Source organism: Rhodamnia argentea, chromosome 2, assembly GCF_020921035.1.
Source record: "Rhodamnia argentea isolate NSW1041297 chromosome 2, ASM2092103v1, whole genome shotgun sequence".
In the NCBI taxonomy this organism is placed as follows: domain Eukaryota; kingdom Viridiplantae; phylum Streptophyta; class Magnoliopsida; order Myrtales; family Myrtaceae; genus Rhodamnia; species Rhodamnia argentea.
In genome coordinates, this window is record NC_063151.1 from 8738598 (window position 1) to 8763003 (window position 24406).

General features: G+C 43.6%; 3 protein-coding genes, 1 non-coding gene and 1 pseudogene across 6 annotated transcripts; 2 read left to right on the forward strand and 3 right to left on the reverse strand.

Moving 5' to 3' along the window:
• Nucleotides 1-212: 212 nt before the first annotated feature.
• Nucleotides 213-2639, forward strand: LOC115738775 (protein IWS1 homolog A). Of its 2 annotated transcripts, XM_048274123.1 has the most exons (5): nucleotides 213-272; nucleotides 322-737; nucleotides 933-1094; nucleotides 1201-1271; nucleotides 2143-2639. In XM_048274123.1, the coding sequence occupies exons 2-5, from the start codon at nucleotides 387-389 to the stop codon at nucleotides 2450-2452; spliced, it is 894 nt and encodes a 297-aa protein (XP_048130080.1). In that variant the 5' UTR covers nucleotides 213-272; nucleotides 322-386; the 3' UTR covers nucleotides 2453-2639. The 2 variants fall into 2 exon arrangements, with proteins under 2 accessions (XP_048130080.1, XP_030527366.1); XM_030671506.2 differs by lacking the exon at nucleotides 213-272 and having other exon boundaries at nucleotides 285-737.
• Nucleotides 2640-2998: 359 nt separating this feature from the next.
• Nucleotides 2999-7025, reverse strand: LOC115738774 (annotated as a pseudogene).
• Nucleotides 7026-8278: 1253 nt separating this feature from the next.
• Nucleotides 8279-13731, reverse strand: LOC115738629 (BRISC and BRCA1-A complex member 2). 2 transcript variants are annotated; one of them, XM_030671301.2, is made up of 14 exons: nucleotides 13586-13731; nucleotides 13413-13503; nucleotides 12931-13123; nucleotides 12746-12836; nucleotides 12163-12198; nucleotides 11943-12041; nucleotides 11724-11854; nucleotides 11569-11617; nucleotides 11385-11474; nucleotides 11249-11302; nucleotides 9312-9377; nucleotides 8629-8726; nucleotides 8451-8549; nucleotides 8279-8362 (listed from the first exon to the last, which is right to left on the reverse strand). In XM_030671301.2, exons 1-13 carry the CDS (start codon nucleotides 13661-13663, stop codon nucleotides 8483-8485), a joined length of 1143 nt encoding a protein of 380 aa, XP_030527161.1. In that variant the 5' UTR covers nucleotides 13664-13731; the 3' UTR covers nucleotides 8279-8362; nucleotides 8451-8482. The 2 variants fall into 2 exon arrangements, with proteins under 2 accessions (XP_030527161.1, XP_030527158.1); XM_030671298.1 differs by having other exon boundaries at nucleotides 8279-8549.
• Nucleotides 13732-14655: 924 nt separating this feature from the next.
• Nucleotides 14656-14754, forward strand: LOC115738791. Its single transcript, XR_004015152.2, has one exon. It is a non-coding gene; the product is annotated as a small nucleolar RNA Z161/Z228 (small nucleolar RNA).
• Nucleotides 14755-15829: 1075 nt separating this feature from the next.
• Nucleotides 15830-22928, reverse strand: LOC115738628 (putative E3 ubiquitin-protein ligase LIN-1). The gene is given in 18 exon segments (XM_030671297.2): nucleotides 15830-15946; nucleotides 16042-16296; nucleotides 16387-16530; nucleotides 16618-16728; nucleotides 16814-16912; nucleotides 16914-16937; nucleotides 17166-17297; nucleotides 17416-17535; nucleotides 17619-17743; nucleotides 17823-18132; nucleotides 18211-18468; nucleotides 18566-18710; nucleotides 19084-20364; nucleotides 20516-20601; nucleotides 20710-21024; nucleotides 21026-21094; nucleotides 21205-21268; nucleotides 21356-22928. Coding segments are annotated over 18 exon segments (4500 nt in total). The 5' UTR covers nucleotides 22300-22928; the 3' UTR covers nucleotides 15830-15928.
• Nucleotides 22929-24406: the final 1478 nt, after the last annotated feature.

The window sequence follows — 24406 nt, forward strand, 5'->3', positions numbered from 1 at the left end:
TGGTCAGGCCCATTGGACAGGCCAAACTTTATTTTTTGGGGTCGGAGACAGGCCCAACTTGTTCAGGGCACACTTTATGGTCCAATCTAATTGAAAATCCTCGTAAATCTATTTTATAACCTAATAAAACATGGATTACAGGACTTCCAACAAAATGAATTAGAGAACTTCAACTTCGTACGAACGGGGTAGAAATAGAAGAGCATCGGCAAAAACGGTATCGTATTTGGCGTTCGGCACTCCTTGTCGGAGTTCCCTCACTCTCGCTTCGAAGCTCACCGCATCCTTCTTAGCAAAAAGCGGTCTTAGGAAAGAGAAAGGAGCCCTCTTTGATTTGCCTCGTTCGTCCACCGCGAAACAGAAAATCACGTTAAAAGGGAGAAAAGATGCCGTCAGAGGACGCGAAGACGGCGGCGACGGCGACCCAGTCGGTGAAGGACGAGGACGAGGACGGGATGAGCTTGGGCTCCATCCTCAAGGACAGGAAGAACAAAGCCCTCAATGCCTCTCTCGCCTCTTCTTCCAAGCCTCGCCCCAAGGAAGTGAAGGTGCAGAAGGAGGAGGCCGGTGGCTCCAACGACGGGTCCGACAAGAAGAAGCCCCTGAAATCCGGTTCGGTCTCGGCCTCGGGTCCTGGGTCTAGGGTGGTTAAGGTGAAGAAGGCAGAGAAGGTGGAGGAAGACGACGATGATGACAAGCCCATTTCGAGGAAGTTGGCCAGTGTCAAGCTTGATAAGGTATGTGTTTGTTCTGGGGTTCAGGGTTGGTCTCAAAAGATGGTCTTTTTTATGGGTTAGTTTGCTGAATCAATGCAATGGAATGAGGAGTGAAAAAGATGATAAGTTGGTCTCGCTTCTGTGCTATAGTGAGGTTCTGATGGAAGGTTAATGTTGGATCGGTTTAGTAGTTCGTTGTGTTTCTTTTGGTTGAAGGAAGTGAATGTGAAGAAGAAAGTCAAGCAAGAGAATATTAAGACAGTTAAAGTTGAATTAAAGCGGAAGAAAAGCACGGGTGGATCGAAGCAGGAAACTCCGAAGAAGAGGGAGAAGAAGGTTTACGATTTGCCTGGCCAGAAGCGCGATCCTCCTGAAGAAGTATAGCTGCTTTGTCCTTATGCATCTCTTTCATATTGTGGGATGAAATTAACTGTAGATTTTCCCAGCTATTGGTAGTAATTCACATTGTTATCTGGATTTGCAGAGAGACCCCTTGAGGATTTTCTATGAGTCGCTGCACAAGCAAATACCCCGCAGTGAGATGGCGCAATTCTGGTGAATATCTATTCCATGTGTTTTTATGGATGTACTAAAATAGAGTTGAATGTGATTGGAAAGTTAGGGTAGCTAGTCCATATTTGTGGCTCCTTGATTGTGTAATCAAAGTAACTGTGCTTTTGGAGTATGATTCTAATTGACAAGAGAGAATTGCCAATGGGAAACATCAATTGGATTTTGCAGTAATGTGGTACTGGCCAATTCTGTTTATCCTGTTTGAAAGATCATGCCTATTCTGTTTATTCTGGCTACGCAAAGTTGCAGGCCTTCAACGAGGACCTGGAAAATGAGGAAATGGCCTTGATTAGTTGTATTTCTGTAAGAAGAGAAACTCAGTTAGTTATAATTAGAGGGCTGTGATGAGAGCATCAGTGGCTATTTTAGTGTAAATTTCCTTGTGATACCCATGTCGATAGGGATTACGGTGATTGTTTCTTGATGAACTAATGGTACCTTTGCTGGTGGATTTTTCAGAGACCTGCTCAATGTAACCCTTTGCACATTAGGAATTGAGGAAGTTAGCTCTCATAATAAGTATACTGGATATTCTGACGTTATTTGAGTATTTGATAGTCTACATATTTCTAATAAGCACAAGTTATTTTGCACATTCTGGCATGACATACCTCCAGTTATGCACAGTGGAGGAACGATATTGCATTGCGGATGGTTATGTTGTTGTTGACTGGCAGATAGTCAATGCTCATGCTCATGAGTGCATAACTGTTCATGCAGTAAAGCATTGATAGTCTAGCTTAATTCAGAGGATCATATTTATCGTGGTATCAAAAGGATTGTATGTTCTGTGCTTGCACATTTCAATTTTTCTTGTTCATTTTCACAGAAGAGTTAATTCTGGCCATTACAGGATGATGGAGTCTGGGTTGCTACCCAGAGAAGAGGCAAAGAAGGCTTTTGATAAGAAACAGAGAAAGAGCCAAGCTCAAAAACTCAGTTCCCCAGCAAAATCTGCTGTATCAGTTCAGAGAAGCTCTCAAACCATGTCCATCAAGAAGAAAGATCTGTCCTCTTCGTTGTCTTCCAAAAAGAAGACGGCGGATGTCAAAGTATTGTCGAAGCAGCCCAAGAGGCGCAAGGATGAAGACAGAAGCAGTGGCAACGATTCAGATGACGACTTTGTTATTTCTAGGACAAAGAAACCGAGAACGGCGAATTAGTTCTTTCGGTCTTAGCTGCTTTTATCATCTTTTATTATGGAGCTTGATCTGACATTACCTTATTGATTCCGTGGATACTTCGGACAGATCTAGCTCTTCAGTGTTTTTTCTTTCATTGGGAAGTTTCTCGATAGTTTTTAGTTCACAGATCTCCATTTGCATTGAAGGATATTGGTTTCCGACAAAACTAGTTCTTCCCTTCAGCTCGAGTCAGTGAGCTATTGCTTATGTGCTATGTAGTTCGTATTGTATTGGGAGGATCTGAAGTGATAACTACTGACCAGTTCGTGAACTTCTGTTACAGAGACAGTAAGATCATAGATCAGAGCGAGGATTGTTATAGAAGCACGGTTTCTGTTTGGCCAACATTATGAGTACTACAGGTTTCAGGATGCGTTAAAATGAAATTCTGCAGGATCGACTCTGACTCCGGATACTCAGGATGCGTTAAAATGAAATTCTGCAGCATTGACTGTGACTCCGGATACTCAGTAGTCAGTATTAGTAACGGCCATAAAACCTATGTGTACAAGCACCTGCTTTCCGAATTCCATATCAAAAATTATTTCAGCGGGACTCATACATCACACTGGATTCACCAAAACTAACTCATACTCGGCTTTAATCACCCTGAAAGTGAAAATACAAGAACAATTGGCGGCCTTTCTAGTCCGGAATGATAACAAACATGGAACGATAAACCAGGAACTCCAGATTCTTGGAAAACAACATGGCGAAAGAAATTAGACAGACACGGACATAAGCAACAGCAGCAAATGAACGAAATAGAACCATGTACAAAACTCAATTCAAGTAGAAATGATTTGACGAACCTCTGAAACATCAGCCCTCGTAGGCCTCTTCTCCCTCTTCGTACTCTCCCTCATCTTCAGCGGTGGCATCCTGATATTGTTGATACTCGGCCACAAGATCGTTCATGTTGCTCTCAGCTTCAGTGAACTCCATCTCGTCCATGCCTTCACCAGTATACCAGTGCAAAAACGCCTTGCGCCTGAACATGGCAGTGAATTGCTCACTCACTCTCCTGAACATTTCCTGGATCGAAGTGGAGTTCCCCACAAACGTGGACGCCATCTTCAGACCCCTTGGTGGGATGTCGCACACGCTGGACTTCACATTGTTAGGGATCCACTCCACGAAGTAGGATGAGTTCTTGTTCTGCACATTGATCATCTGCTCGTCCACCTCTTTTGTGCTCATCTTCCCCCTGAACATTGCAGAGGCCGTGAGGTATCGGCCGTGGCGGGGTCAGCTGCGCACATCATGTTCTTGGCATCCCACATTTGCTGAGTCAGCTCGGGAACAGTGAGGGAGATGTACTGCTGAGAGCCACGAGATGTGAGCGGAGCAAAGCCTACCATAAAGAAGTGAAGGCGCGGGAATGGAATCAAGTTCACTGCCAATTTGCGGAGATCAGAGTTCAGCTGGCCAGGGAACCTCAGGCAGCATGTCACGCCACTCATGGTGGCAGAGATCAAGTGGTTTAGGTCTCCAACTGTGACAAAGAATTCAGAAAGCAAATTTTAGAATCATAGGAGACGATATTTTTAAAAGTTAGATAATTCAAATGGAACTCACAGCTTGGAGTGCTAAGCTTTAAGGTCCTGAAGCAAATGTCATAGAGTGCTTCGTTGTCAAGGACCATGCATTCATCTGCATTCTCGACCAACTGATGCACAGAGAGGGTGGCATTGTATGGTTCCACGACTGTGTCAGACACCTTTGGTGAAGGGAAGACGGAGAATGTGAGCATCATCCTGTCGGGATACTCCTCTCGGACTTTTGAAATCAGGAGAGTTCCCATCCCCGAACCTGTGCCTCCTCCTAGAGAGTGACATACTTGGAAACCTGGTCGAGAAAGAAAAACAAATAATGAGTTCCACCCTCTGTATGGAATTTTGTATATGTGTCACAAGTCCACCATTTGCACTCAGCCGCTAGGGTTGGAGCATCACGAGTAGTATCCACCAAAAGAGAGATCTAATGTGCCAGTTCCGGCTTCAAAGACAGATTGGATTAGTGTGAATTCTGACTTACCATGGACCATGGTCTGCAGCTACTTAATGGGATAAGAAACCAGTGGAAGTTAGACAGATAAAAGGGTTACATTCTTACATAACTTAATGTATGCAAAAAACAACCACATTAGAAGATTCAGAAATGTATTTGAGTGAGGAAAGAAGCACTAAATAAACATGCAGATCAAGATCACCAGTGAATAAATAAATTCTAAGAAAGCAACTCTAAAGAATTAGAAGATTTAGAAATGTCTTTTTCACAGAGGCTAATTGGGGCACCATCAGCGGATCCCAACTGCATCAAATAGCCATGAAAAACTAGAAGACGGAATTATTGAGAAATATAGCCATGACAGACTATTTGCATCAGGCAACACAAAGAGCAAGGTGTAATCATATGTCTTGGTCGCTCTATCAAAATTCAGGTCTTGTATTCCCTAATCACGATACACTTAACGCTCACTAAGGACTAACATGTAGCTCCAAATAACGTAAGACTGTATTTTGATTAGATGGTAATCTACAAATCTAGGCGCCAGGCTAACCGGAATGCCATATTTTAACTTGAGTACATAAGAGAGCAGTTGCTTTATTTTTCTGGTAATCAGATTCAGCCCATATATTAGCTTGTCCCATATCATGTATTGTCGTCATCAACATCTTTGCAAAGCGAAAGAAAAGTCTTGGAAGCTGGAATGCCGTTGACTGAAGCCCATTAACGTCCCAAACGAGTTAGGCATATGATAGGAAAACGGAAAGATCAAAAAGGGTTTTAATTTCCGTGCCTAAACGATTACAAATATGTAACTTTACAAGTCGAATTTTATATGCATGCCTCGTCTGATCTAAGTGCTTCTTAACCAGATCTTCGTCGGCACAACAGGAAGATGGGCCATCCCAATCATCCTTCCCTAGGAGGAGACAACTAGCTGTCTTTCTGGATTTACTATAGTGCATGTGAGTCTCGGGCATGGAAAAAAGCATGAACAAACAAGCTTGAGAGGAGAGACAAGGACAGGCCCACCAACCATGTACCAAGAAGCCTCATCATCGACCCAGTACCATATCAGTTCTTGTCCCACAAGCTCCCAATTTTTTTCCCCACCAGGGGGCCCAAAGGCCAATCGCCATTATTTACTTTGCATAAATGACAAGAATAATAATAATTATTAGACAAAAAAAAATGACAATAATTAAACTGCCATAATGAGTATTAAGAAACTTGCTTAAAAAGAAAGGCCAGAAAGCAAAGTTTGTCTCATTCCATAAAGACGGGCAATTATTGCCTAAGGCCTAATGTCGGTGCTAGCCTCCGGTGCACCAGGACTCCTGAAACGACTGCAGAGCTTGACAACGACGCCTCTGCTACTATCATCACTCAAGTATTAGCTGTCTCGCTCCCCGTTTCTGTCCAATCGAATCGCCCGTCTTATCCTTTTTCACTAACAGGCCATATTGCAATTAATCCTAACAATCTCCGAAATTGAAATCTAAAGAATGTGGGCTTATTCGAGGAAGACTTCATGCTGATTTAGAACAAACATAGTGCGAACGCTTCGATCCTTCAGTGAGAATGCACTGTGAAGGAAATGGGTTTTCAAACGGAAGGATCGTGGTTGATCGAATCACGAATACGCATGGAATGAAAGACTTTGATGGACAGAGACCACCAAATGGGTTGGTTGTTTAGCAGTTAACACATCTCCTTAACTCACATGAAGATATTCGAACACAACGCGAGATCCATTCCAATGGCGTATTGCAAAGATCAAATCTCGGGAAATGCTCGTGTTGATCAGATGATCAGATCTCAACCAACACACGCGGAAACAACGATGTATGCACGGACGACGACGAAATAAACGCTCCAAAATGAGAAGATACCTTGCAAGCAGTCGCAGTTCTCGGCCTCCTTGCGGACGACGTCGAGGACGGCGTCGATGAGCTCGGCGCCCTCGGTGTAGTGGCCCTTGGCCCAGTTGTTGCCGGCGCCGGACTGGCCGAAGACGAAGTTGTCGGGGCGGAAGATCTGGCCGTAGGGGCCGGAGCGGATGCTGTCCATGGTGCCGGGCTCGAGGTCCATGAGGACGGCGCGGGGGACGTAGCGGCCGCCGGAGGCCTCGTTGTAGTAGACGTTGATGCGCTCGAGCTGGAGGTCGGAGGAGGCGTCGCCGGTGAACTTACCGGTGGGGTCGACGCCGTGCTCGTCGCAGATGACCTCCCAGAACTTGGATCCGATCTGGTTCCCGCATTGGCCCCCCTGGATGTGAAGGATCTCCCTCATCTTCTCTTCGGAGCGGTGGATCGATCGGGATCTGGAAAGCTGGTTTTCCTTCTGGTTGCAGGGCTTTGATGGCGATGAAATGTGGGGTGCGTGTGTTCTTGTTGGTCCGATGGCAGTTATATGCAGTGAGAGAAGAAAGGAGAGAGAGAGAACAGAGAGAAAGAGGCGGTTAAAAATTAAAATGGGAATAACAGAGGAGGATGCATACTTCTTCCAAATACATCGGATATAAAGCAGTTATGCCCATCCCATCGAGATGGATACCAATTCCTCGAATGACTCGAATCGGGTTCGTTATAGTTGGGCGATGTATTTCTTAACTCGAATGACGGACGCCTCAATCGATTTACTTATGAAATTGACTCCGGCCACATGTATTGCTCAATCGAACGGGGCGCACCCACGCCCGAACCGACATTGATTCATGTTATTACCTCGTGTCGTGTCATCAAGGTACAGATAATCCACCTCTCGTCATTGCACGCAGCGGGCGCGCGCGAGGCTATGCCGTAAGGTTCGATCAGATCTACCCCGAGACCCGTAGGATCGATGGCTCTTGTAGATTGGGCTCAGGATCACTCGCACGCAAAAAAAAAAAAAATTTGCTCCAGATCTACGTGATGGTTTTCCATACGAGGGGGCATATTGGTCGAGGGAGGTGGGAGCATGTGGACAAGGCATGCATGTGCGATGCATGTGAGGGCGAGATGGCACCCAGTTCATGAGGTCGCGTTTCCAGGCAAAAAAAATAATAATAATAATTGCATGAGATCGCCGCGATGGTCCAGTCTCGGATTCTCGCTTGGTCTTTTGCCATATTCATCATGTGCACACCGCAGGGGAAAGAAGCCAATACGATCTACTGCTATTTTTTTTTTTTTTTTGGGGGAGTCGTATATCTACTGCTGTTGAATGCTGTGGATCTTGCATTCAAGTTTTGCTTATGGAAAGAGCTCAAGAGTAGGCCGAGGTGAGTTGTCCCATTGTGGGGCACATCGCAATGTGATGACTACGATGTGTTCGTTTTTATGTCAAAGCGAAGCCATCGACAGTAACTCGAGAAACATAAATATTTATCTATGCTGAAAGCATCCTTGGAAGTTGGAGGTTGGAGAAATCTTCCAGTTTCTTTATAGATTATTCACACCTGATGGAAAATCATAGTAACAGTTATGCAAAGATACATGTGAATGAATCACCAATTCTTTTTTCGACTCTGCTTTTTTTGTTTTTGAAGATCTTTTTTCGAGATATATTATTCCTTTCGTCCCCTAATTTATGAGCAGACGACCTGCGGAAGCTTTCATTGTTTTCACATATCAACATCCGTGCCAAAATAAGGCATGTTGATTGGCCCAACCGGGACAGCCTCTTGAACGTTCGATGCACTTGCGATGTAGTTGTTCGTTCTCTCAAAGAACAGGGAGCTCACAGGAACCGTGTAGTCCCATGGCATCAGCGGCTTCTGCGGAGATCCCCCACGTGAAAGATCGCAAAGAAAGATTAACAATATTTCACCGCAGGGGATTCTAAAGATACCGATGACATAATACAGATCTTCAGTGAAACGCATGACAAAGTGATCCCCTTCAAGATCAGCAGAAGTGTAGTGTCACTATTGGAAACATAGAGTTCAACAGAGCCGATTCCGACAGTGTGATAGGTACAGACAGACCACAAGGTGATCCAGCATTCCAGAAGCTCGTGCTATGTTTGAAGTTGTGCCTCGTTGCAAAATCTCTTGAAGTTCAAAGACTCATCCACCAAGAATTCCCTATGATAATCGGGACTTGGATTAGCAAAATCAGGTAGAAAGTTCACCCAGAAAGAACTTGATAGTTCAAGAAACTCACAGTATCCTCTCAGCCATCTGCGGTGCTTCCCATCTCGGACTCCACGGGAAATCGGTCAGAAGTGATGACCTGATTGGTGCTCCTTGGGAGTTAAAGTGCTGTAACCAATGGAAGTATTTTAGCTAGCAAAATGGTTTCCACTAGGAAGCATTCTGTAAATCCCCAGCAGAAATGGGGAAATAAACCTCTTCCTAAAGTTCCAAATGCAGAATCAAGAACTTCCAATGACCTACAAAGCTGCTGGTAATGCTTATTGCAGCAGAACAATCTACTAAATAGTAAATCCGATCGACGTAAGAGAAGTTTCAAGAAGTATACGATCTGTTGTGGTGGTCTTTGTTAGAACTGGAAAAACTTTGCTCCTCCCATTATACAAGACTCACAACTCATTTAGATGAGATATGATGGACGGAAAAGTCAAATGTCAAGGAGAGAGAGAATCAGGGGATTGAAATATCTGAACCAAAGGCCATGTGTTCGTGCTCGTCAAGTTTTGTTTGAAGAATCTGAAATACTAGCAGTTATTCCAATATTGAGAGCTTTCCTTTCACGCCTTAAAGGGAGTCAAAAGCATGAAGTCTTAAAAAAGTTCATATGTGCTTCCTGCTGCACGCTACTCTCCAGAACATCCGCATGGGCTCACCACATAAGCCAAAGCCAAAATACATTAGGAAATAACTTACCTGAGAACTCTGAAGCATCAGAGCTGGTTGTTGTTTTGGAAATTGTGTTGGAATGAAAAGGTGCACCTAGAGAAATATCACTCTTAGAAGTTTTCGATATCGTAGACAGAAGGCATGGAAACTAGAATGTTTTCAGAAAGAGAACTAGAATGTCAGGCAAATGTCATCTCAAAAGTTCACATTTTCAAAACAAATTCAAACTGTATACTTCACGCCATTGAGGACTCGTTTGATTGCTACTGTCTGAAGCAAAGAATATCTAACACAAAGTCATGCATTGTTCATCCTTTATCACTAAAACCAAGATAATAGCACGTACTCAGATAAACATATTTTGAAGACATAGATGAACTACTGTTATTAACTAAAATAAAGAACACATTTCTGTTATATATATGAGCAAAAAATTCACTTATGTTCTGGAACAGAACATTGAAATTGAAGCTTCATCACTAAATACTGCTCAAATAGTATCAATAGTATGACCTAATCTGTCCATTGATATAACTGTATTACAATACTCATGCACAGATCTTCGAGGTGAATCTACGATGTCTTCACCTGGTCAGCAGCCAAGACATTGGCAACGTTTCCAACCTACCACCACTTGAAGGCCAGTCCTCATATCTTAGTTCCAGATATTCAACTAGCACATCAGCAGCTGATGATCATCCTAACATTCAACAGCCCATACTTAAACATCACCAATTCTATCAATGACATGAGGACAGCCAATCAATCCGACCACTGAACATGCACTCCACCAGCTGTGACCATCTACTTTCATCGCTTTTAACATCTGGGCATTCATCTGCCAGTTCTATCTTTAAAAGCCACTTGCCATTCTGTGTGCAATGTCTATGAACTGCAGACTGGCCATTACCAGCCAATAGTTTAAAATCATTATCCTATGGACACTCAACAATATTTCAACTAATACAATCACTCTGGGTACAGAAGATGCAGAATAGCAGGAAAAGAAGATGATGCGGTATAATCATTCAGTACAGCCTTGTCTATGGAAAATGAATTATAACCACGACTCCATTATCTTGAAGTCATATGTTTTGTATGAAGGGATCATATGGGCGAAGTCAAAGAATGGAACTTTCGGTGCAGTCACTTTTCACCTTAGTTGCTGAGGTCTACTTCATACTATTCATCCATTTATTTTGCAGCTCCTTTAAACTTCTTTGCCAGATCTCACACCTCTACCAGTATCTCTCTCAAATCCTAATTCAGTTTTCACAATTCCATAGATGCCAAATTTTTACTGCAGTCACCGTTCACCTCAAACGGCAATGCCACCTTCAGACTGTTCATGCACTTATTTTGAAGTTCATGTGAAGCTTCTTTTACCAGAACTCTCCACATCTACTAGCGGGCTCTCTTAAATTCTCACTCACTTTTTTCCCAATTCCATAAACATAAATCATCTATGTCCACGTTGAAGCAGAGAACATTGGCTGGTTTTCTGAACTACTCTTATCATTCTATGAGTATCAGACTACTTGTCTTCTTGTAGTTGGATCTCCAAGTTTTTGGAATGCTCCAAGTTCCACTTGAGCAGCATCCAACTTTTTTTTACTACTCAAGGCTTCGATACATTTTGAAATCGAGAAATTTCCACTGAAGCGGGTGCTATCCGAGACCAATAAAAGTGGCGACACAAAATAATCGTGACCTTGTGCAAAGTGGCTTAGTTATCATCCTAGGTTTCATTGACAGAAGGATATGCAGCAAATAACATGCGTTCTCTTGATGACCCATAATTCAACCTTTGTATTTAGTACCTCAATGGATCCGAGCGTACGCATCCTAACCCCAGTTTTACAATAGCTACTTACTATGAGAACACTGCCTAAAACAAAACAGCTCAAACCTCTAGTCCAATGATCCTCTAAAATAAAGAAGACATAGCGAAATATAAGTAATACCAGAAAGGTAAATACGCCAGAGGCTACCAGAACCGTAGCTTTCCTGCAAAAGACCTGGCAAAACAAGCCATGAGTATTAAGGAATCAGTCAAAACTATTGACATATCTGCCCTCACACATATTTGATCATGCATACCGGATCAGCTTCGATTGGTCTGCCAAACACAGGGGCTAATGTCTCAATAAAGTGCCTCCTAATATCAATTAGTGAAACTGCTTCCATAATCTGAGAAGAGTTCGGCCATTAACCTTCTGAAGTATAACAATTATTCAAAATGATATTAACAGTCACAAGTAACTGCGAAACAAATGCAGCTAACCTGTCCTTGAAGAGATTCTTCGAGATGTGGAAGGTATTCAGCCATGCACCTTCCAGGAAGAGAAAATCAAAGCACGGGAAAGTAACACCAGAAAATAAGTATTTTTTCTATGAGAAAAATAGAATCATGACCATGCAACATATAGGTATACATACATGCCATCCACCCATGAAGGAAGCTTGACATCATCCACCGAAAATAAAGCCTTCAATTCAGGAGTAGACACCAATTTAAGACGAGGGGCAGAAGCAGCAGATACATACTTCTTTCCAACTGGATACACAACCTGCAGCCATCCAAATTTCACATATTTCCATATGCACGCCAATGAATTAAAGAGACCTTCTCAATCTCAACAGAAAATATGAGGAGACCTGTAAATGTATTTTCTGGAGATGTCTCCAAGGGCATCCATGCACCATTTTGTTTATATTCATGTCCAACAGGGGAACTGCAAGCTTTACCTCCTCTGGCTACGCTAAAATTCAAAGGCACAATATAACCAGAAATATAGTTGAAAGCTATTCAAATATCAATACCACTGCTCACTTGCAGTTTAAATGAGAATACAAAACCTATCCTTCCAAGAAGTACCTTTTCAAGTCCAGAACTCATATGCATTTCAATCCCCTGTACCAAAGAAAAGGGAATCATGCACAAGAAGAAGATGAGGAATGGTCCACCAACTTGGATGGACTGCGGAATGAACTCAACTACAACGGTTATATCATCTCATTAGTAAAGAAATAAATCAGCAAGCACAAACAAATTTCTACCATCAACATTGATGTGAAATTCAGACTAGTTTGATAATCCACTAATCAATTACAAGACCCGTGTACTAGTTAGAACCTACCCTATCACTGGTAATACCCATTCCAATCAAAGCAGAGATAGAATCCTATGATCATACTGGAGGTCATATTCGGAGGACGGGTCAATCGCATATAGGAGCTTTTGAGAAGCAGAATCATAAAGATTGTAGTGAACCAATAGATTAACTAGTGGGAAGAGTAGATTAGATTGATTAAAACTTGAGCAAACTAGTCAGGTTCAAATACCATAGTATAATGCAATCTAGATGTTACAAGACTGCTCATAATAAGAGTCATATCATCATTTTACTTGTCATAATATAATGGAAGAGTCAAAGTTTTGCGTGTCTAGAGTGATTTACCTCCCTAGACAAAATAGTGCTGATCTCAAATGTCAGCCTATCATCATCAACCTCTCCAGCACGTCTCCTCTGATAGGCTGTGTACTCATCCCTAATTAGCAAAGTTATTCTCAGGTTAACCTCTTTCAACGGTTTAGAATACTCATCCACAAATCATGACGCATCAAATTCAAGAGAACAATTGCCTCAGTTCTTGAATGAGAGCACATAGCCGAGTAGGGTCTTTGTGGTTCCACTCAGACAAGCTGTTCTTAGCTCCCTCCATTTCGTTTCCTCCCTCCTTGCTCCTCAACCAAAATGGATGAAAATGTTCATCTTCAGGCCCAAATATGACATCCGGCGCACAAAGGGGGAACTCTGCATTGTATAGAACATCCCCTACACAGACACGAATGAATCATCTCAGGTTACCAAGTTTTGCATCTCGAGGCAAACAGGTACTCTAACAAATAAAGAAAACACAAAGAGAACCAACTGAGCAACAAACAACCTCCATATTACCAAAAGTGACTGCTTCACATAAACGATCTAAAATCTTCTGACATTATGTCAAAACGTGCGGTCCAGACATTTGGAGGAATGCATAAAGTAAACAGATCAGACACTGATTATCCGCAGGACACCAGAAATTTTTCCATAAAAGCAGAGCAGTAGAGATGCGACTGACACTTTATGTAGTCCAGACAGTAAGGAATCAACAAAGTGAACCGATCAAGCACTCCAGGATAGCTCTTGCTCCCAGACCACACGTTCTCGACCTGCAACACCAGAGCTCGCTCTTAAAACGAAACTGCAAAACAAAAAAAAGGTAGGGTTTGTGAGTCGAAGCGAGTTCAGTACCTTTACGCCGAGAGGACAGTGGTGGACGAGGTAATTGAGCTGAGCAGCGATGAACGGAGGGAAGCAATCGGAGGCCATGATCGGGCGGCGGAGGTTGCCAATTGGGCGTGGCTCTGGCGGTCTCGGGAGCGTCGGTCCTTCGATCACCGGCGTGGATGCCACCAAATGGGACTCGACGGAGCTCGCCGATTCTGGCACCGTCTTGGTAAAGACACCACTTCCCAATGCCGGGCCCAAAACCCAAAACAGGCTCAACCCAAACCTAAGCCCAATGTCCCTATCACACCAATCAGCCCAGTAAGCAAATCAAGGCCCAACACAACGCAGAGCCATATTTCGTTCACTCCTCCCCAGCAAACAGAAACGATTTTGAACGATTGTTTGGTCGAAAATGAAGTTCCGAAAAAATAAAAGATTTTGAAAAATATTCAAGTGCAAATTGTTATCAATAACGAAAATATTTTCGATGGACTAATTATTTCGAGAAACACAAAAACGATCATTCTTCAGGAATCTGAATCTGGGCGGAGCCTAATTGTTATTTTTCACGAACACAAACAGAGCCTAAGATTACATGGCATAGGACCAAACGTGCTGAAAATTTTGGATATATGGTTTAGTCAACCATCTTGAACATGACATAAGTTGTGGGTATTATTGAAAATGGAGGATGGTTGATGACTCTTGCGTGTCTCATGAAAATATGGAATCTGAATCTGGGCAGAGCATCTGTTCTTTATCAAAGGATCTATGGAGTAAGCTGCTCTTATTTAGCAGTCGCTCATTGGATCGGGACGGGCCGCGGCCCACTAGGTAGCCGGTCCGGACCGGCCCGGAATATTTGGGGGGGGGGGGGGGGGTGGCGCCGCACAATCGTAAGTTCAAAGGGGCGAAACCCTAATCCTCCATGACGAAAAGGCATATAAAGGACGTCCTCTCCATTCCGTCAATCCTGAAGCTCCTCTACCTCCTTCCTTCCCTATTTCTCTCTGTGTCTCTGTGTCTCTGTGCGAGTTTCCGTGGCGGCTAGGTCCTTATGTGTGTGCTTTTGTGATACTGGGCGATGGAGGGATTCAGATGATGAGTTTGGATTACAAATTTCTCACGACGGTCGTCTGAGACACGACAGTGTCGAGCACTGATGTAATGATCCAATGTTCCTGATGATCCCTCCTTTCGCCGTTGCCCACGTAATCATCCATTACGAAATCTCTCCTCCTCCTCCTCCTCCCTCCTCCTCCTCGCAGCTTCTCTCTTTTATTTTTCGTTTCTTCTGGGCGGCGGTCTGTTTCCACCGCCCTCTGTATCGATAGCGTTTTGCGTTTTTTTTCTCAATCCGATCGTTCGTTTCTCTTTTGTGCTTTTCATTTTCGGTTGCGGAATGGGCACGATGAGGAGTGTACGACGAATGCGATTCTGATGAGATCGAGAGATCCGTGAAAGCTGTTGTTAACATCACTAGTCCTTTTCATTCTGAGTGCCTCGGGAAAAAAAAAGTCGAATGCCTCTGTCTTTCGCCATGGCTGAGTCGGGTCACCAAGGCAAGATTGTTGTTTCCTTTGATGTCCGATTCGATGATACGATCTCGGACATTGAAGAAGGCCTCGTTTTGAACGATTTTGGCCATCGTTTTGAACGATTTCGGCCATCGTTTTGAACGATTTTGGCCATGAAGAAATCTGCAGAGACATAAGATCAAAATGTGTGGGGGCGGAAAAGTGCCTCCTTTGGACTTAAATTTGACTTCTCTTTGTTCAGAGCTACCGATTTTACATGACCCTCTGAATTTATTCAAGATGATTTTTATACATTAATTTCATGTGCAATGTCAATTTTAAATTGTTTGTTCATATTCAATCTAATTTTTGAGTTATAATGCAACGAGAACATTAGATATTATACATATAATTTAGGTATTAAATTGGACATGGAATAAAATTTAGAATTATATCGAACAAATTTAAAATACAGGCACGATATTACATATTGGACTATAATTTGGAAATTGGGACTATAGTTTAGGGATCAGCAGACACCCATGAGTGGGCCACACTGCCTGAGTGAATCTAATAAGCTGCTCATATCTCGGATTTCCAAGCGACACATGATCGAACTGGTATGGAGACACTCCAGCAGCACTTGATATCTGGTCTGGGTTTGCAAAACACTGCTTGAACCATTTCTATTAACTGCAATCATCAGCAAGCAGCTAACTGCGGTCCATCACCAGGCTGATACAAATGTTAGTGAAGCATATGCAAAAGAGATGCAAAATTTTCATCTTTCTATGCTGGCACGATCTGCACTAGTTCCTGATGTTTCTTCCTCTAGCTGGCAGTGTGTCTAGTCCAGAGTCCAAGCCTGCAAAAGAGATGAAAGGAAAGATCATTATAGGAGGAACTGGTTGGAGATAAGGTGGGGTCTCAGTTTTTGGGTTCCTGAGTTCAACTCTGAACCTGTATCTTGCCATCTGAGGAGCCGGCGAAAAGCATGCCTCCGTCCACATCCTCCGCCAAGGATGTAATCTTGGCAGTGCTCCCTCCACTTCCCATCCTGATGGAGGCGACCCCCACAACTCTCTCTTTCAACCAGACCTCGATGGTCCCGCATTTCGTTGCTGTGAATATGAAGTCGTTGCTCACTGCCATCCGGTGGACGTCGAACCCTGTTGAGAGCGACCCGCTTATGGCCTTACTAGGCAGAGAGAATACCTTCCACGCCCAAATTCAGAAACATAAGTTTTTAACTCATTTATCCGTCAAAATTTTATACGAATGGACGGTGGGACATGGAAGTCGTACCTTTCCTGCTGTTCCATCCACAGATGAACCGCCGGCGAAGAGGAGGCTATCGTGAATAAGCAGGGAATAAATAGTTTGCTTCCCAAGCAACTTCCGAGCCCCCGAGTAGAACGTACATGATGTCGACTTTCCCAAGTCCACCTCCTATGACATTGTAGCATGCTCGATGATTCTTGACTGTCGATTTGTTAGTTGCAAGAATTAGAACATGCAAGTATATCTAGTGTGTACCTGGATGCTGTATCCAGAACAGCCGCAGTAGAGCTTACCCCCTGCCATGGCAAGGCACCGTGCCGTTTTGGTGAAATTTATATGCTTTGGAGTCCCTGACCAATTATATACCTGAAACCGGCATAAAGAGTTGGCTACAATCCTTGTCCTCGTGCCAATCAGATCCAACAAGTATGTGTTGAAAAGTAGGACTTGCCTTGACCCCGGTCCCTTGAGAAATGAAGCACGCGGTATACGCGTTGGCAGTCAGCTCGTACACCGGCTCTTTCACGTCATGGACCTGAACACATTGGACTTGCCTCAGGTTTGATTATCCATACCTGCAGAAGAAGAATGGAGCAGAGACCGTTTCAGCATTATAAGGCAACAGCAAAGTCTTATGTATCTGCCTAGCCGAGCGAGGCCTGCTTCGTGAACGAGGATACGAAGGTAAAGATCTAGATAATCTTTCTGTGAATTATATTCGTACCGTCAATCAAGTTCACGTCTATGAATTGTCCATGGACTGAATTACAAGAACGAAAATAGTGCAGTTTGAGATGATTTACCCTAATTGTCTTGTCCAGTGAACCGCTGTAGAGTCTGTCACCAGAGGGAGGAACGTGGAGGCATGTAACAGCTTTTGTGTGTTCGCGAACCTCTTGGATCAATCTCAAGACCCTCTTGCCAGCGTCCCAGACCTATGGCAAAGAAGACTTTGTTATGGAGGCCATCTCGTGATAGACTTAGCGCATAGCATGCTTGCTGTTGCGTGAAGGAAGACTAAGTCGGAAAACAGCGGTTCGCTTGGCATCTAACCTTAATGGTTCCATCAGAATGGCTGCTCAAAAGCAGTCCCTTCAAATGAAGCAAAGAGAGGACCTCGCCATTTGCAGACGATTCCAGTTCGATCACTTCACTGTAACTCCATAACTCTGTCTAAATTAGGACATTAGAAATCACTAGCTGCTCATTTGTATGTACAACCATTGATTCACGGCAAGCAGAATACGACCACTTACTGCATTCACAGATGTTAAGTTCATCAAGGCCTTCAATATATCAGCAACTAATACGGAATGCTTTTTCAGCTTTCTCAGCGTCTTGTAGATGGATTTTGCGTACATTCCCAGTTCTTCAAGTGCCGCTGAAAATTCGATAGAAACATGTCAATTTTTGCAGCGTTCTAAATGTGAGAGCATTAACCGCACTATGGCGGATCGTACCTGGGTCACTGATGAAAGTCTTTATTGCTAAGGTGGCCAAAATCTTCTCCTCTAAGTTCTTAGATGACTGGAGCACATTTATGAACTCGTCGAGGAAAGACTTTCGAGCAGCACTTTTCATGCCGGTATCGGGAAGAACAGAAAGCATGTAAGTGAGCCATGTGGCAATCACGAGGCATGATTTCGCCATTTCAATGGAATTACTTTTGAGGCATTCCTTTAGAGATTTGAAAATGCATCCCTTTTCATGGTTGCAAAGGACAAAGGCCACTCTCCTCTCCCACGAATTTTCAGCTTTCTCTTCCTCTTCCTGCACAGGGGAGAAGCTTTCAGAATTTTGGAAAGTGCATATGAGTCTACATAAACTACATGACAACTATACTCAAACCATTGTCTCTGCCAATTCATTCTCATGCATTGTTGGGCTTTCCACCTTCATTAGAGCATTGAATGGTTGATCGAACCCCGCAACCTTCAGCAACCAAGCTTCGGTGCAGGATTTTCCCGAGGCGGTCAAGCGTCCCGAAAGACACAATAGAGCATTCAAAGCCATTATCTGGGAATTGGGAAAATCCTTCTTCTGCAGTGCCTCAATCAGGGCCTCTATTGCTTCTTCCCTGTAAATGCTCATGTTCCTAGGTTCTCCCTGGAAAAGTGAAAAACCACTGAATATGTGAGTTCTAAGTTCAATCTGTACCTGCGATTCCTGGTGCAGACGTTGTTTGACAGGAAGAAGTACTAACCAGGAGATCAAGCATAAGAAGAAGTGTAGCAATAGCTGGTTGTTGCTCCATAGGAGCCATTTGAAGATGCACCAGGAGGGTGTGCATGGTGCTAAATGCACCTTCTTCTTTGATCAACTGCAATATCTGGTTGCAGATTGTTCTTCTGAGACAACAAAATCATGTATTAATGCTTAAAATGATGAGAAAAGTGCTCAAGATGGTAACATAGGGGTGGCCCCATAGAAAGTTTTCCTGTAAGTCCTCTGATGCCTCTGGAATCGAAATCATTACATAAGGGTCTATTTTATCAGACCATATACGTGAACCATTACAACAATGAAACATGTGGCACTGATAAATTAGAAACTGAACTTTCCTCAGGTCCGGACATTAGTTACTTTTTAGTCAACACGAAGAAGCTCGTCTCCCATGAGGACTTAAGTAAATCATTCAAATGGCAAAGCTCGAACATGTGAAGCTTGCATGACAAGAGAATGCTAACATAATTTAGATTGGTACACTCCAGCAGAAAGTACCTGTCTGTTTGGACTAGTTCCAGCAGAAAGTCTATGCAAATGCCTTTAACAGTGTCATTTCCAGCATGAAATAGGTCAAGGACTGAAGACAATTCGATTCTGTTTGCTATCAAATTCCTGCAAGTTCTATCAGCATGTATACAGCACAGTAGTATGGAGATAACTGACTGCCTTCCTTCAACCTTGTCCATGTACTTGATCAGGCCCGGAACTCCATTTGCCAAAATGACACTTTGAGCATTGGCGGACCGGCTGTTTTCATCCCCTCCCATCAAAATCTGCTCGAGCATTGCTATAGCAGCATCCTTTGGTTCGATCAACAGTTGGAGATCATTCAGATCTTCGCTTTTGTTAAGTATTAACTGCACAAGGGAGGGTACGAGGTCGTTGTCTGAAAGCTGGACGTATGCGGGCCTCAGTTGGTATATGAGGACAGCAGCCTCCGCAAGACCGTTCTTGAGTAATTCGGCCAGGCAATCAAAATCAGAGTCAACACTAGTGAGGGTCTCTCCAATAGATTCGTTGACATATATTAGCTCCGAGAGAATGTAAATTGAATATCTGAGAACCTCCCTATTCAGTGAGGCCGATAATATTTCGACTAACCCATTCATAGTCATAGGTTTGGACAAGTATGAAGGAATTGCAGGATTGCCTTTTGTCTCCTTCCAGGTCTTGGCAATTGTCAGGACTGCCGCCTCACATTCTTGCAAATTCTCTGATGTACAAAGGCATGAGACATGTGGTTTTAGCCCATTTATGATTGTCTCCGTAGCGGCTTGAGATATGACACTCGTTGGGGATGTAGCTACTACTCCTTGTGTAAATCTTTTGCTCCTTGGATTCATGAACCGCTCTGAGTTCGCGTTAGTGGGGAAGTCGAATGTCCTGGACACATTCGAAGGTTCAAGGTTTTCGGTCATAGAGTAAGAACTCATCGAGTTTCTTGGTGTTTCTGCATGTGAAAAATCTTGGGCAATATCAGGATGCTGTTCTTTCCAAGATGTGATTAGTCTTTTAAGGACGTAGTTTGTCTTGGGCAATGCGCTCGCCGAGAGAGCTTGCCGAGTGATGGGACAAGTCGTGTTTCCCCTCTCTATCCATTCTTGAATTGCTCTTCTTTCATATGTCTGTCCAGTTTCAAGGGTAACCGGATCGCTGAAAAGCTGGCCTGTGATTGCGCAGACAAAATCTTTGGGCGGTTTTGTTCGACAAGTTTGATTGTCAGACAGTGGGAGCGAAACGTAGCTATTGTTATCGTCATCACTTTCAGCATGAAAACTGCAGAATCACAAAAGAGTAACGAGCATAAGGATTACTTTCCCGAAGTCATCGATTTTGATGACAGTACTTGTCAGGGTCCTGCATTTCAAGTTGGTGAAGTTGACACAAGAAATCTGCAGATTATTACTTCCCAATGACACATTCTTACCTATTGTCAAATGGTTGGCCTCTCACATAGTCATTGTTTATACTCTCTGATCTGCTGCTGCTTTTCCTGTGGCTTCTTTGTGATAACTGTCTTGAGAAACCAGTTTTAGTAAGAATTCAGCATTTCGATTTATACCCCAAGAAGGACATGAACACAAATCTGAAGGGGTCTAGATTGTGCAAAAGAAAACATACAATGGCTTCACCATCGGAATTGGCAGAATTCATACTGAAATCACCATTTAGGCGTGGCGACTGAGGCAAAGAGTTGGGCATTGTGGAATCTTGGTTGCGTCCTGAAAGCAGGCGCAATACTACTGCCGGTTCCTTTCTGTCGTATGTATCGGCTTTTGGAGATGAAACCTTAGAAGTAGTTTTGGGGGAGTCAACAGGAGAGAACATTTTGGGACTCGGTCGGCCTTTTGCTGGATAATGAAGTCCTTCGGGCTCGTTGCTCTTTTCCTCGGCGATTCTCATACTCTTGAGAGAGATTAGCCTGCGATTCTTATATTTCGGAAACCATGGAGGGATCGTCATTCTCGGATTCAGAATTGTTGTCGTTCTTGTCAGTGAGCTCTTCCTGGGATTGCATCCAACATTCGAGTCATAATCATATTAAAATTTGATGAAATTCAGAGAGCTGGCGGAGCGTAAGAGCGTATCAAGTGACGGTAGGATGTTCCGACTTACGTGATGCTTGAGGGCGGCATACTCCTCCATATCCTCGGAAATACTGGAGGCAACGTTTCTTAATCTGTGGAAGACATCAGGAAGAAAGAATATATACTGAAATGCAATATGAATGCCAAACAATAGTGCACTAGTTAGAATAACAACTAACCTGCTCGCTGGTCTCGCGCCATCATTTGATTTCAGGATCAGGGAAAACCCGGCACTCTTGGGCAGAATCGGACCGAATTTCATGTAATCTGGAATGGAACTGCTCAACTCATGCAAGGGAGTCATTGGGGGTTCTGCGATCGGGAACATGGGCATTGCCTTATTGCCGCTGCTTGAGTCGCAGCTCATGCAGTCCCTATAGTACTTGGCATAAAGCCTCGTATTCTCATCCAAGGACTCTCGATAGAGCTGCTCGAGCTTCTGCATCTTCTCCATTTGGTCGGGCCTCATCGAGAAGACAACTGACTCGTTGAGGAACTGGTCCACATCAGCCATGAAGGACATGTCAGAGGCATCCGGAATAGCTTCCATCACGAGCCTGTGCCTCGCCTCTGTGTACCATCCGACGATCGAGCTCATGTGCGGAAGAAACAGGTCCTCCCAAAGATCGGGAGCAAAATCGATCCGCGAAAAGAAAGGGTCCACAATGAACATCTCAATGACATGATAAACGGACTCGCCATCCTCGTTCCTCAGCATCCACAAGTACGAAAGATTGAGATGCGCCCAGGCAGAGAGGTAGTAATTGGGGACTCCGGCGGTCTTCTGCTGAGAGTTCAACATCGCACACACTTGCAGCATCTTCTCGGCGTAGTCCAACCGGGCAAGCTTCGTCTCCATGTTGGAGGTATTGATAGCTTCTTCGAGGGCATCTATCCCCCAATCCAGATTCGCCAGCACCGCCTGATCAGAATATCGAACCTCGGTGTCCATGTGGTTGCTACCTCCCTCAGCCGCCAATCTCTCTCCACACTGTTCCTTCTGGCGTATCCTCTGCTCCTGGTTGATCAGCCGATCTCGGATAAAACTCCCGACGTTGGTGATCAATAACTCAACTATGTCCATGTCCTTCTGGTCCATTGAGAATCTGTAATTGCCAGACATCTTATTCAAACGCTGAACGAATCGTATGAGTCTTCTTCGGCCACCTTCCTCGTCCCTCCCTCTCAGGCTACTCTGATCGGGACATTGGTCCAGACAGTTTGGAACGATCCTCTGCTAAGTCAAGCCTTATTCTCTAGCCTACCATATAACGAAACTGCACCATGAGAACTACGGGTTTCTTCACCCACTGATCAGTCCGTCCCCTCGGCGTGATCTATACAAAGCACAAAAGTTCATGCAGACACGAACTCTGCCGGAGATACAAAAGCACCAGGGCGATTCACCATTCGCTAACTTAACGGAAAACAGGGTCAGAAACAATGAGGGAGCAATCTTGAGTCTTTTCGCAAACTACCCAGAAATGGAAACGGAAACGAAGACGAAAAGGGATTATAGAAAGCCATTACTCCGTCCCATTGGCGACTTCATTCACGACAGTTTCCATGGAAATGAATGTTGGAAACATTCAACGCGCGAGAGAGAGAGAGACAGAGGGAGTAGCTGAGCCGGCTTTGGCTGGTGGCGAGGCGATGACGGTGGAAGCATTGGAGTGGACTGATTATGTGTTAAATATAAAGATTAGATTGGTTGTCACGATTTGACTACTAATTTAGTTGGTTAGTTGACGAGGGGAAGTCATTGCCATTTGGCTTCATCGTTGTCCGGCTCGAATCAACGTCGGACCAGACCAGATGATATGACCGGGCGATCCTTTGTTTATTGAACCAACAAACCCCTGCTGCTCACTTGGATTTTATCTTTTGCCTCGACGCTTTTTGGCGCGAAGCGAATAATCCTAGGCCGGACTAGATTTTGCGCCCGGCCCATGATGAATAGCTTTGGGCCGGGCTACTGATCAGGCTTGGCCCCGCACTCTCCCACCCATGGGCCTGACAATACTCCTTTCACATAAGGAACGAAAAACAAAAAGGCCGGGGGAGGTGCGGGCAAGGCAAGCCACTCCCTCTGAACGCTGCCATAGGCATGCGACGCTTGCTACTGAAGTAGTTACTCGCAGCCCAAAGATCCGATGTTGGCGGACCCATCGCTGCAACCTCACCGAGATGCTAGCAATCAAGAAATATCCTCACACGATACACGTCGCTGTTGGGCACCACAGCTCGAACGGTTCATACGTCTCGCTCGCGGCGTGAATTAGAGCGGTGCTATTGCAGAAGGCACACGACCCTTTTTACTACTTGTCCAATCATCTCACTGGTTATTAGGATGATGCTATGACAAACAAATCATGGTTTGTTTGAGTGAGAGCGTTTTTCAAGAATTAGCTTTTCAGATTTTCACTCGTTTGGTTCGTCGAAAACGACTTAGTCAATAAAAAATACTTTCCAATCAACGAAAAATTCATGCACAAAATTAAGAAAGTGACTTCTTAAACGAATGAAAACTAACCATTTTCCTTAAAAATGATTTTTCGAAAAGTATTTGCCTTTCACATGAAGTTTTCCCTAAAGCAATCGTGCCCTTAAATTGCCTTTAATCTCCACGAAGTGTATAATAGCGGTGGAGGTAAAAATGCAAGTCAAATCAAGTCAATCATGTATGCGCTGAAGCAATTGTGGGGGGCCGATTAAACGAACCCACTTTGAAGTTGTAGAAAGACTTTCATCATGTTTTGATCTTATGTTTGGGGGTAAACTCGGATTTTGTATATTAAGAAAATTGGATTTGCACACTAAATCTGATTATGGATGCGAGTAGGACATCTTTAAAATATGATGTCATATTTGAATAGTAAAGGATGATTTATTATGAATTATTACGCTTTGAGGTTAATTCTTCTCCATATTCGTACCATTTGTAATGCTTACATTCTATATAACCTTAATATCCTAATAAGATAAAATCAAATGTTCCTGCAGTATCATTTCTCTTCAAAGCTATGAGAGTGCGTACAAAATTTCTCTGGAAAAATTATCAAAAAAGTATTAAACATGTTGCACTTGTGTTGATTCAATCCGAAACCTTTTAACTTAATCAATTTAGTCTTAAACATTTTGACAACTTACCAATGTAGTTAATCGAGCAAACTTTGACCGGAAATTGGTGACGTGGATGTCATCTATCTTACGTAACATGGTTGACGCTA